The sequence below is a fragment of the Cinclus cinclus genome, chromosome 6, assembly GCF_963662255.1.
Source record: "Cinclus cinclus chromosome 6, bCinCin1.1, whole genome shotgun sequence".
In the NCBI taxonomy this organism is placed as follows: domain Eukaryota; kingdom Metazoa; phylum Chordata; class Aves; order Passeriformes; family Cinclidae; genus Cinclus; species Cinclus cinclus.
Window position 1 is genome coordinate 55,585,634 of NC_085051.1, and position 13,626 is coordinate 55,599,259.

At 40.2% G+C, this 13,626-nt stretch overlaps 1 protein-coding gene across 1 annotated transcript in view; it reads right to left on the reverse strand.

Moving 5' to 3' along the window:
- Positions 1–13,626, reverse strand: part of BRF1 (BRF1 RNA polymerase III transcription initiation factor subunit) — a 172,228-nt gene that overhangs the window by 117,910 nt on the left and 40,692 nt on the right. Inside the window, exon 3 of the mRNA XM_062495717.1 lies at positions 10,998–11,171. Within this exon, the coding sequence (XP_062351701.1) occupies positions 10,998–11,171 (174 nt within the window). The remainder of the gene's footprint in view (positions 1–10,997; positions 11,172–13,626) is intronic.

Here is a 13,626-nt window from a genome sequence, read left to right on the forward strand (position 1 = left end):
ATGACATCTGACAACATAAAATACATTGTTCACTATTCCTCCTTGCTTATCAACACAAAAGGAATCTGAAGAGCACTCAAGAGTTCTACTCCCTGGCGAGGCATAAGCTAAAACTTTAATTTTGGGAGCCAAGCTGCTTCTTCATTGAAGAAACAGCAATGTATCTCCATTTAAAAATTACTGATTAGCAAATCTCATACCACTTAACTAACACATGCAGCCAAAACATCACTGAGACTACTGTGTTCCTCCCAAACTGGAAGGATGTTGAAAACTTAAATGATTCACTTACAGCTGATCTAAAGATGAGAGCTCCGCAATTTATGTTTTATTGTCAAATGTTTAAAGGATTAAATCTAAATAAAATACACAATACACAAGCTTCAAAGCACACGTTATCTTTAACATCTTATTTCCAATTAGCAAGTCAAAATAAAGAAGACATGGGGAACATCTGGCTTCAAAAGAAAAGCTCTGGAAGAAATCAAGATTTTGGTTTTTTCGGGCCTCATTTAAGGCTGCTATTTTCCCAGACTCTTGAAACTGGATAAGATGGAAAGATTATTCTCTCTCTCAAAGAAGGGAAAATAGCAGACATACCATCATGTGATTGAGTATTACATCATTCATACTTACAACAATACTGAGCCAGTCTGGCAGTTGAACTGAAAAGACATTTTCTTTCGCCTTCAAGGAAGGACACGGACTTGCCGTAAATGCAGATGAACAGGGAAAAGTTAGAAACAGCTCAGATCACCATTGTACTTGGCATGAATTACAAAATGCTAAAAATGTCTCATTGAGAAGCAATTCCAGTATGAAGTTTGTGTATGAAAACTACATCATGCAAACAAAATCCTAGCGACAAACATCTGAAGGAAAGAAGACAGCTCTTGAGAAGGATCTTTGCCCATTTTTAAAAGGCTTATACTTTACTAGGATGTAAGAAATCATTATCAAGACCACTTTTAAGATAGAAGGCCAGGTCAGGTGTGAGAATGAATCCTGTTTTTACAAAACAAATTTGACAGGTAATATTGTTTCTCTGATATACCCTCATTTTGTTCTTAGGACATCAAAACCTGCAAGACAGAAAAAACTGCATAAGACTTAAGAATAGGATGAAAGTGGACACAGTTTGAGGAAAACTCAAGCTAAAATATTTGCAGATAGCAAGCACAGAAGGGCTTATAGGTCTCAATGCACTGGCTTTTGTTCACCCTATTTTGCATTACTGATCTTAATTAATCTAATAAAATGAATTTGTGTTCTGAGGCAGCATTCTTACTGCATTAAAATTCAAATACAAAATCTTCTATTTTAATGAAAGAGAGCATTTAATTTTCTAATTGACTTTTAAAGTATTAAAATGCATAAAATATTAGTCATGGCTACAACCAGGAATATTTTTCAGTGACTGAATCAAAAACATCAACCAGAATTGATCATGTTTGCTATCTGGATTTTTTTAAACAAAGCATCAGGTAATGCTTTTTCTTTTTTTTCCCCTTTTTTTTTACCCTTAAGAGGGGCATGGAAGGGATGTCATGCAGGGACGGAAGGGGAAGCATCTCCTCCTCATCCCACACCATATCCAGCATATCCTCTGACAAAAGCAAGAATGTGCTGCACAATGACCAGCTGTACCTCACTGTTTTTTATTTAGCTGGTGTTAGCAACATATTGGCTCCCATCAGGTCAAAACACCACCCAGTTATAATTCTGGTTTTGCTGATATAAGCCCCAAAATTCAGATGGAGAGATAAACCATATTAAGCAGAGAGCCAACCTAATTATTTCCTCTTTTAAACAAGCTTCAAGAAGATTGTTAAATATTTATTTTCACAAGCATGCAAGGATCGCTGAAGGTCAAAGACATCAGAGGTGTGATCCCTTCCTTATCATCCCTCCTTTGTATTTATTTCCCTAGAAGGAGGCCTCTCTGCCATCACACTTCCCTCCCCACATCCATCACCCAGAACTCATCCTGGCGTTGTTCCTGTGGTTATCCCCCATGCCTCTGCCACCACCTTTCAGCTTCACCCCCTCTCAGTGCTGCCAGTGAGGGCTGTCCCTTGTATTTCTACCCTGGAATTACTGATGCCTTTGTATCTCTCCTGCTCCCTGCTTCTGGTTCTTCCCTTGTTTCACCTTCACCATGAGAATGTCTCATCAGTTCAGACACCCCAAACTGGAACCAAATTACTGAGAGGACAGACCATGCAATTCATTTCAATAATTATTATTTTTATGCACTCAGTAACAGATCAGTATTGCACACATTAAAAATCTGGCTCAGATGCTTCTGCTCTAAGTATTTCTGGGTTACACAAGGCCTGACATGGTGACGGAGCACAGGGTTACCAAACACTTCTCCTACCCACACATGTAATTCAAGCCCACAGTGACAAAGCCTTCAGCAAACCTACTCCATTCATTTCAACAGTGATTCTTGTTTGTCTCAACACAGGGCAAAGGGCAAAGGAACTCCAGAATTAAAACAGTGTAGGTGCAGCAGCTCTACTGACTGTAAACCCCAAGATTTTCAGCAATCACAGAACATCCCAAGTTCAAAAGGACCCACAAGAACCATCAAAGTCCAACTCCTGACCCTGCACAGGACACCTCAAGAGTGTTGTCCAAATGTTTCTTGAGTTCTGTCAGGCTCTGTGCTGTGTTCACTTCCCTTGGGAGCTGTTCCAGTGCCCAGTCACTCCCTGGGTGAAGAACTTTCTCTTGATATCCAACCTAAACCTCCCCTGACACAGCTTTAGGGCATTCCCTTGGGTCCTGTAACTGGTCACCACAGAAGAGACATCAGTGTCTCTTCTCCCCAAAAGGAAGTTACAGGCTGCAGAAAGGTCTCTCCTCAGCCTCTTCTTTTCCAGGCTCAACAACCCACAAGACCTCAGCTGCCCGTCCTACGGCCTCCTTTCATGGCCATTCACCATCCTCATGGCCCTCCTTTGGACACTCTAACAACTTAATGTCTTTTTTATATTGTGGTGCCCAAAACTGCACCCAGGACTGGAGCTGAGGCTACCCCAGTGCTGTGCTTTGAGAAAAGAACTGCCCAGAGACTTGAAACACTCTGCTCTGTAAAGCAATAAAGTATTTCTGCAGATGGATTTCAAAAGAGTATTATTTTGACCTCTACTGTTCAAAATTTCCCTTCAATGAGGAAAAACAAAGCTATCAACACCAGCCAAAATTTGTAATCTTGACAGGCCATCTTGTGACCCTGTCCCCCTCTCCATCTCTGCAGATGGTTTGTTTAATGCTGCATTATGGAAAAGCTGACAATTTGAGCCACCTGCTGTGTACCAACATCCTGAAAGGAAAAAAGTTGGTCACCTCTCTACACAAAAGCTGGTGAGAGTTTCATCAGTGAATTTAATGGGGCATGATCAGGTCTCCCCTTGGCAGGACCAAAGGTCAAGCTCTATTTTATTCAGAGTTAGTAACAAGTGAACAGAAAAGCAAATTTTCAGAGTGTGCAGTTCTCAAACAAAACACTAGCCTGAGCACACACATATGCGTGCAAAATTGCAGTCCTCCTGCTTCTTTTGGATGATATATTTAGAAATCCTATTAGCTGTAGAGATCAACATTCTTATCTGAATTTCCAGGATGCTGTAACATGCAAAATTAGAGCAGCTCTCTTAAGTGGGTCAATTATCACTACTGCATTTACAGCAGCTTTTCCCCTCCCTCCCTGCAGCATCCATAATGGGCATTTAGCACAAGGATTTAAACAGTCAGATGTTGAGTTGACACGCACCACAATGTAAAGTTCCCTTCCCCTTCTGTATTTTCAGAATCTTAGAGGAACAAAGGAAATCAACCAAGTACAGAATCTCCACATTAAAATTGCAGTCTCCCAGCAGAAAGCTTCGATGACTTCCAGAACAGGGCACCCTGCAGGATAATTCCAGTCAGCAATCACACTCACTGTTTTCCTGCCACATCTGAATCAGGCACAAGTAAGGTTTATGGCTTTCCCCTCCAAGGGACAAGAGGAGAACCTGAGGCTCACTAAGCATGTCCCCAGCCCTGTCCCTCAGGATGAAAGGCCACACAACCAGTTTAAAAGGCTTCAGGTTATTATCTCAAAAAGGAATTCTCTTTAAAAGACACTGCAAACCACCAGACACAAGTGGAGTAATTCAAGTACCCAGCACCACTTCAGACTCTATGAAGACATCCAGAGGACCCAGGGAAACACAGGCTCTCCTGCAAAACAGCTGGAGGCCAGGTGAGATATCTGAGAGGCTCCTTCTGCCTCCCTGTCCCACTGCTGCCCACCCATGAGCAGCCCTGGCAGAAAAGAGGATGCAGCAGGGAAGAGGACAGAGCCACACAGTGGAATATATAATGTCAATGAGCACATGGAAAGGAAAATTTTACTTTCCCACCAACTGGAAACATGAAACACATCATTCTCTCAGCACCACACTTGCTTTATACATACCTCTTTATAGGGAAAAAAATGTGTGAGGCAACATTGCAAGTGAAAGATGATATGACTCTCCTTCCTTCCATGGAAAAGCAGACTGGATATGCAGGTTCAGGTCATGAGCCCTGCTGCTGAAATTCAACAGGTCCAGCCCTGGCTGGAGGAGAGGGTGATGGGGAGAAATTAAGGAGCAGAAATTAAATTTCTGTTGCTGTCCCTGGCTGCCCTCTTCCCTACATCTCCAGCATTTTCTCATGTGGTACTAAATAGGAATGATCACAAAAGCCAAGCATTACTAAACACCTAACTCTTTGGAAATCTATGCAAATGACATGGGGCAACAACAGTCACACCCTATTTAAGGCAGCAATTTTTTTCTTAATAGATTAAACTCTTCCAGCTAAAACCCATCTGCTCAAAAACAGAGCAATTTTAAAATTTCATTTTGAAATTAAGTGAACAAGGCTTTTGCAAGCCTTCAAGTCCAAGCAAATGCTTCATTAGGAAACATTTCTTCACCAAGAATGTGGTCAAACACTGGAACAGGCTTCCTAGAGAGGTGGTCAAAGCCCTCAGCCTGTCAGTGCTTAAAAAGCATTTGGAAAACACCCTTAAAACATGGTATAATTTTGATCAGCCCTGAATTGGTCAAGCAGTTGGACTGGATGATCATTGTAGGTCAGTTTCAACTGAAAATATTCTATTCAACTTACTATGAAGAACTTCGTATCTCTTACCTCACAGTGAAATGAAGTAATTTTCCTCAGTAAATATTATGTGTATTTTAACAGTGCAATTTAAAATCCATTTTTATACTCATATGTCCTTGTCACACTCCACACTTGAACAAAACACATTTTCAATGCAACACCAGTTAATTGTAAAAAAAGTAAAAGGTCAGTTACTAAAAAGAAAGTCCTTAACCAGAGAGAAATAGAAACTGGTTTTATTAACCTCCCTAACCACAGCTTTACAATTTTCTTGATTAAAGCCTAATTTCAAAAGTTAACTTTTTAATCAGGAACACTAGGGCCTGCTGGCTCCAGGAAGTTTTACTGGAGGTCAAAAGATTACCGGAGATCTAATTTTTCATTTCTAATAAAAAAGGAAGTCTTGCCCTTTTCCTTGCAAAGACAGACCTTGAAGTGTTAGTAGAGAAACAAAGAATGTATCCATCAAAGGTTCTCATGGTGAGGCTGTACAAAGCTTCCCAAGACAGCATGGAGCTGAAGAGCTGCTAATGCTCGAGAGGGAATTAGTTGAATTTCTGTTGCAAAGACCAACGTGGCAGAAAAGCCCAGTAGCTGCTGCCCAGCAAGGATTAGAGACCAGTTCCTCAATCCGTCACAGATTTTCTGGGTAACTCTGAATGTGTCACTTAGCCTCAGTTCTGCACCTGGAAATGAAGATAAATACTCACAACTTCCCTTTCTGTGACATGAAAATAAACACATTAAACCAGGAGACTTTCAAATAGCTTGGCAATAAAGTACAAGAACTGCAGACAGATAGGAAATAACAAAGTGCTGCCCCATTCAGCTGCCCAGCTTTTTCCCAAACCCTTCTTGCCTGCTGGGATCTAGCAATGCCTTCGTGATCTTCCCTCAAACAAAAGGGAGGTTCACAGGGCAGAGGAAGCCAGGGAGGAAAAGCTCCTTATGCTTTCCCACCCAGCTCAAGTTTACATCTGAAAGACTTCAAGGCACCAAATGTTCTCCTGACAGCCTTCTGCCCCCAACGCCCAGACTGAAGAGGTTATTTTTCCTATACATTTATCAGAAATGTTCTTTTGCAAACAACTCAGGAGAGAGGCCTCACTTGGCTGCTTGTCTGATCCTGGGAGGATCTCACCTCTGTCTTCTGACAAAAGAAAGCTACCCAAGACCTGCTGAATAACCCAACCTCAGTCTCAGAGGCTGCCCAGCTCAGAGCCCCCCATAATCAAGACTGATCAGCTTTACTGGAAGGAGAAAAACCTGCCCTGAATTTACCTTCAGAGGCAAACAGAGGGATATTTACACAAGATAGCCGGTGAGGGAACTTTGCAGAGACTCTTCTCATGTGGAAGAGGATTTACTTACTATGCTCTGACAAGACAGGATTTGGTTTACAACTAAGGGTGCATTTTTCAGAGAGCTTCAAAGGAAAAGAATAAATAAATAAATAGTATTTTAAAAGGTGCATGTGTGTGGGATAAAAGACATTTACCATGTAAAACGTTGCTATAAAAGACCCAGGTGGTAGCATTGGAAAATATTACACAAAAGAGTGGACAGTTTGCAGTTTTTCTAACTGCTGTGTACAGTAACAGGATTACAAACAGAATGAAATGTTCCTTGATTAAAACAAACTGATATCCCACCTGGAAAATCCTGGCCAGGCTGTCATTGTTCCTGAGTGACCCTGGGGCAGCCACAGGTTACAGCTGAGCCCATAAGTCACTCAAACACCCTGCCTGGCTCTTCCCAAGTTCTCTCTCTCAGAACAGCAAGACCAGCTAAAGCGCCCTTTCTTTCCATTCTAACATGTGTCAGGGTGGAAAAGCTGTTCAAAACATTACAGAGAAACAACTGAGGGCTGTTACTATTCCAAGAAACAAATTAAAAGCCAGAGTCTGAACTGCCTGGAGCGCTGGCAGTGCCAGACAAAGTCAGACGTCACTGGAAACGCTCAGCATCACTCAGTCCCTGGGAAGGGGACAACAGGTTTCATCACACCTGAGGGTTTAAAAACCACTGTCTCATTCAGATGTATTTTTTGCATTACATCTTTACTTCTGACACTGATAATACAGACACATCGACATTTTATAAAGAGAATAATAAATTGAAGTTTTTATAGGCAGTTCATCAGAAGGATGAAACACCTCCCAGATCCAGCTAATAGTTAGCAAGCTGTTTTCCCTGGAAAACATTAACGCTGACAAGCAGTAAAGGAAGGCAAATGAAAAGCTATGCCAAAGTGGCTGCATTGTGGGGGTTTGTGTCTCATAACCTAATAAAAACCATAAACTAATGTAAAATCAATTCAAATCTCAAACAATATATACAAAAATTTCCAAAGGATTAAAAATAAAAGCTGCTCTTCAGATAAATAATTTTTAAATTTTCTCCTTAAGCTCTATTTTTTCATATAAAAAAAAATCGAGTTACCAGAATATTTTGCATTTTTGCATTAATTAAATAATGCATAAGAACGAAGGAGAACATAATGTTTTCCTATTTCAGGCTGAGGTTTATTCAGGCATAATTCAGATTGCACTAGTAGACTTGGCTACAGTATGCTTCACATTTTCACAGAGGCTGGCTGGCGACGTGCACATTATGAAAAAAAGAAGAATAAGCAGATAACCATGTCAGATAAATACATTCCACGCCCTCAAACTGAACTTGCAGACACAATTAAATTCTCTTTTCCCTCTCCAAATGCTTCCCACTCCTTTGGTTCTGCCACAAGAACACAACATTTCTTGTCACTTCAGCCCCTTACTACATCTCCCTGTACCTCCCCAGGCATTTTAGCCCCTTCTACCATGCAGCTTTTTAAGAAACACAATGTCTTCTACTGCTAACACCACTCTGTTCCCAGGTAACATCTCTTGCCTCCACAATTCCCAAGTCACTTGTATAACTCATTTGGGCCACCCAGAATTAGTGAGCTGTCTCTCAGTTCTGAGGATGTTGCAGCTCTTTGCTACTTCTTCCATGTCACCTCTTTGCTCTAAAATGCTTTCACCAATCTTCAGCCTTTAGCTTCCTTTTCTAAATTTCTCCCACGTTTCTTTGTTAGAATTCTGAAACTAACACAATGACAATGAACATTTGAACTCAGGAACTCGGCTGAGCAGTGTATTGAAATGCTGAAGTGTTAAAAATGCTCCATGTCCTTTGCACAGAATTATTCAGTGTACTGCTCCTCTTTCCAAGCCTTCCATGGCACCTTCTCCAGAAGACCAAAACCAATGGCAAGTTTATTACCCTGAATATGGATTTTAATTCTTGTTAAAGCACTTTGTCACATGGCCATCCTCTCTACACCTGCTCTCGGCCCCTCTGCTCTGAAGGCCCTGGGAGCACCCTGCCTCCTCTGCCCATGTCTGTACTGCCAGATGTAAGCTGGGAACAAGTAGAACATGCTGATAATTATCATCATAATTAATCTACGGAGCCTTGAACACATTCTAATTTCAAAGGTCGGCAATTTGTACCCGTAGCCCTGGGGTTTTCAAGTTTCTCATGAAAGGAAAAGATACCAGAAAAGGAATTTGCATTTCAGTGTTGAGAGTCCATCATTTATTTGGATTTTGTTTTTTAAACTACACTGGATTTTAAATAGTAATAGAAAACAAAACAAAATAAACAAGCAAACAAAACCACAGTGGAACACAGGCAGAGGCTGAATGAACTCCCTCTCCCAAAGTAACAAAGGTTAAATTCTTAGTATCAACTACAAAATTAAGTTTATCTAATGAATTAAAAAAAAAAATAAACATTAAAAAAATTTAGCTGTATGGACATGCACAATGACCTTTTCATTCCCAGGTAGCACAGTAACTGCACAAATGAGAGTGGAGTATTATTGATATAGAACGACACAATTCATCTTTGCAGTTTCATTCATACTTTACTCCTAGTATTTTATGTGAAGTACCACACAGAGCATTATCTCCATTTAACAAGGAAAGCTGGGAAATTCATTTAGGGATTTATTAAGTGTCAACCAGACCAGTATGTCTTGCACAAAAGTGAGATACATGCTGAAATACTTTAAAGAAGGTTAAAAAACAAGTAAATTATTCTTCCTTTATTTGTTTGCTACACATTAGCTACTCTTGCTGCACAGATGGCTGTACATTGCAGTGTACCTATCTGCTTTTTACAGCCCTCATTTCTTCAAATGCTTTTTTATCACTATCAGTGGGGGGAAATGTATGTGCATATTACAGCTGGGCTATCATTCAGAAGTATCAAATAACAACTGTAAATAAATTACTTTAAACATGACATGAGCATAAAAATAACATAGAATCATAAAAGGGATCTTAGAGATAAACTATTTTCAACATCCCTCCCGTGGGCAGGGACAGAACAGGTTGTTTAGAACCCAATGCAACCTGGCCTTGAACACCCCCAGGAATGGGGCAGCTACAGCTTATCTGGGTAACCCATGTCAAGCCCTCAGTTCCCTCATTGTAAAGAATTTTTTAATAGCTAATCTAATCCTACCCTCTTCCAGGCAGTTACCCAGAAGATATATTATCAAAATATTGGTAGCACCTTAAAATCAACACTGTCTTTATAGCAGTGATAGTGCTACTGTTCAAAGTTCACATGGAGACTGTACAGTAGGAAAGATCAGTATAATAGGCAAGCCTGCCTTTTAATTCCATTATTCCTGCAAAACCACATTTTTTTTGAACATGCAAATACAATGGCCAGAAAGCTACTACCTGAAAGTAAAAAAAAAAAAAGTAGTAGAAAACACTACTTTTAGAATACTGAATATAGTTTCTGAAACTACAAAAAAATCACCTCAAAAGGAAAGCTAAACTGTTCAACTGCAAAAATACAGAATGAGAGCAAAAATCTGGAAAAAGCATCAAATTAGAATACTGAAGATGTGGGCATATTATTTTAAAGTAGAAAGGAACTAAAAACAGAATTGTAGAATGATAAAATGATAGAATGGTTTGGGGATTGGAAGGGGCCTTAAAATACATCCAGTTCCAAGTCCCTTTCACTACACCTTTCACTAGACCAGGTTGCTCAGAGCCAGAGCAACAGAAGTAATTGTTTGGTACTAAGCTCTGAATTCCAGCAACTAAAACACAACGTAAAAGAAATAAAAAAATATATAAAACAAATTAATTTGGATGGCCATCAGTATTTAAAGCTTATGTGGATTTTAATTATGTTCTCCAAGACCAAAATAGGGATGGTAAAGAAGGGAGTACTCCCTTGGAATTCTGTCCTGTGTGTGCACCTCCAGCCACTGATCTCCTGTATGATTTTTCAGCAAATTTCAGAATTTATCAAACATATTTCTTTTCAAGAACTAAAACAGGAGTGACACTGTCCTTCCTGCAAGTATCAGAAGAAGGAAATCCAAATATGTTAGTGGAAAACCCACTGGAACTCTTATCTGTTCTTTGATACTGCAGGAGGTTTTGAGTTAACTGTCATTTATTTTAAAAGAGAAAAACAAACAAAAAAATACTTCACAAATAATAAACCCTAGCAAAGCACAGGGGAAGTTCAACTTTATACTTGAAGCACATGTTGCAGAAGAAGAAATTCAGAGTTATGATGAGAAGCAGAGTGATATTTATAGCATTAAATACTAAGTATTGTACATTTAAAAAGGGACCAAATTTATTTGAACCACAGGAAACATTCCCATTCACTTCAATGTATAAAACCAACAATGACCAAGTTAGCTCTTAAACACTTACCTTTTCACATTTTGAAACAAGGTCTAACTGGGACAGTTGACTTGTTAAAAGTCTACTATTTATTTACATTTTATAACTGTGAAAGGATACGAGGAGTTCCTTCTGTCCTACACACCAGGTAGAGACAGGCAGCAATGATGTGGGTCCTCTTTCTGCCCCGGGTTAGATGTTTGCTCACAGCCATCTTGAAAAAATTAAAGGCAGTATCCAGACAATGCTGATTGAGTTGAAGCTGGTTTCCCAAGTGGTGAATCTGACGCTTCCCTAGAAAAATTAACAAGGAAAAGAAAAGCTTAACAACTATGCAGTTAATGTCCTTTTAGGTTGGGGTATTGGTTGGGGGTATAGGGTATAGGTTGGGGTTGCTTTTGTGCTTTCAGTGTTGGGGTATTTTTTTTAAGACAAAATTAAGGAGACGGATTTTGGATTTCATCTCTTTGTGAAATACAATGACATCTCAAGTTTCAGGAACTATTTAGCCTCGGCTCCCAAGGACAAAAAAAAAAAAAAATAAAAAAAGAAAAAACAACTTGCATTGGACTGGTAAAATTGAAACACATGCTTTCAATGAGCTCTGCAACACTAAGCCACAAACATCAGCCCCACAGAGGATCTAAGTCATACCTAAGATTTCTCCAACAAAAGATTATGCCCCTCTCCCTTAACATCATTTGCCAATTAGCACTTGATAAGCTGAAGCCAAAAACCAGAGGTCATGATGTGTTTGACACTGACATGCAGCAGAGAAGACATTTTGCTGCAGCTCTCCAAGAAGTGATGGAGTTTGCTGTTCCTCTGACCACAGACGAAGTCCACAAGAAAAGAGCTCTGCTCCTGACTTGCCCATGATCCCAAATAATGGGAGGCACTTCCTTCCTCCAAACACTTTTATACCCCAGCCTTCACTTGAGGCTTGTCTGCCGGACTACTTAGGTTAGCTTGTGGCTTCAGGAAACAAATGTGCCTTCACCCTCAAATAAAACAATAAAAAGAAAAAAAGTGTGTTTGGGATGATTCATGGCAGGAAGTGGTCCAGCTGCTGGGACAGATGCGGGAAGCAAGGTCCAATCCTTCCCCACAGCTCCAGCTTCAGAAGAATGTGCCAAAAAGACAGCTTAAGAAAAAAGATGGGGGAAGTCACGAGGAAAACAGAGCACTCAAGTTCCGCAGCATACAGGGTCAGACAGCACATCAAGAAAAATCCTTTAATTCAATGTGCCGGGCAGATGTTTCCAGCACATGTATTTACAGGAAGCTCTCATCTGCTCCCTTCAGAAATGACAGGGGCAGCTTGTGGAAGGGGCACAAAGGTACCTGCCATGCCCACCACTGCTCACAGGAAGCAATGGCAACCACACAATGCTTCCCAGAACACCACTAGCACCTTCACAGACCACACACCTTAATTTTATGCAAATCCCTACACCATCATCACTAACAACACTGCAAAAATGCTTCACCTCTGAACAACCTTTTCCCAAAGATGCTGGTTTTAACAAGAAGTGACTCCAGCCAGGCAGCTGGGGTCAGCAGGACTCTGGCCAAACAGGAGCTGCCACAAAGCAGCAGCTGCTGCTTCCTGCACACATGGTAATTACTGCACTCACCACCAAGACATCCTTTAAGGCACACTGGTCAACCAGGTGTAACATATTTGGATGTGAAGTAAGAGCAGAGGAAGAATCCATCACCATCCCTGGGAGGTGTGGGCTCAATAAGCTACTCAAGAGTAATCCAAAGCCCATTAGGTGAACAGTTTTTCCACTGCCATCAGCAGGCCCTGGACTGGCACTCATCAGCCTCGAATACAAATACCCCATCTTCCTAAAATTATTAACTAGCATTCCAGAATTTTATTTCACACTCTACAGTCTATATGCTGCTTCTTGTGTCCCTAAGAAAGACTCAGTTTATACTCATTTTGGGGAAAAAATGCACTTGAGCACTAAAAACTCATTTTGCAGTGGCAGCAAGCAGCTTCTTTTCAAAAACAAAGAACACGCCAAAAGAGGAAAAGAAGAATAACATACAGGAATATACCTGAAAGCAATTTCTTTCATATGCTCTTTTCACCACTGAGCTGCTCCCATCCCCAAGCTCCCATTAATATTCTGAGTATTTAACCTTTTCTTAATTTCAAATGTTGAGATACAATTCATCATAATCCATTCTAAGAAAACAGTATGCTTGTTTGATTAACACATGCATTTTTAGCTGAGCTCGTCATCCACCATCGATATTTTAAAGCAGAATTACTTTAGGGGTAATTGTCTACTGAAAAAATACCAAAGAGATCTAAGAGAAATGTATTTGTCTACTCAAGAAATGCTGTTTCCCTGACTGTTTTACTCAGTCTTCTGCAGACCAGAAAAGGTTTTAATTCTACATACTAGGACTCCCTCAAGCTGCTCTGTGGTATTATATCAGTCATAGAGCTTGTGGAAAAACAAGACAACTGTTACACTGCTGCTATCCCCAAAATGAACAACTTAATTCAGGACAAGAATCTTCCTTGAAATTAAGTGTATCTTGATGACTAACTTGGTTTTGTCCTTATTTGTCAGAAGAGAGAAAGAAATGTACTGCTTACAGCGTCATCTAAGATAAACATTTACCTTCTGTAACCAGTCTCCTATTTACTAAAGAAAGATCAAAAGCTTTGTTGTTTCCCCATCACCACCTCCACCCCTTGAATTTAACATGACAACAAAATTCTATT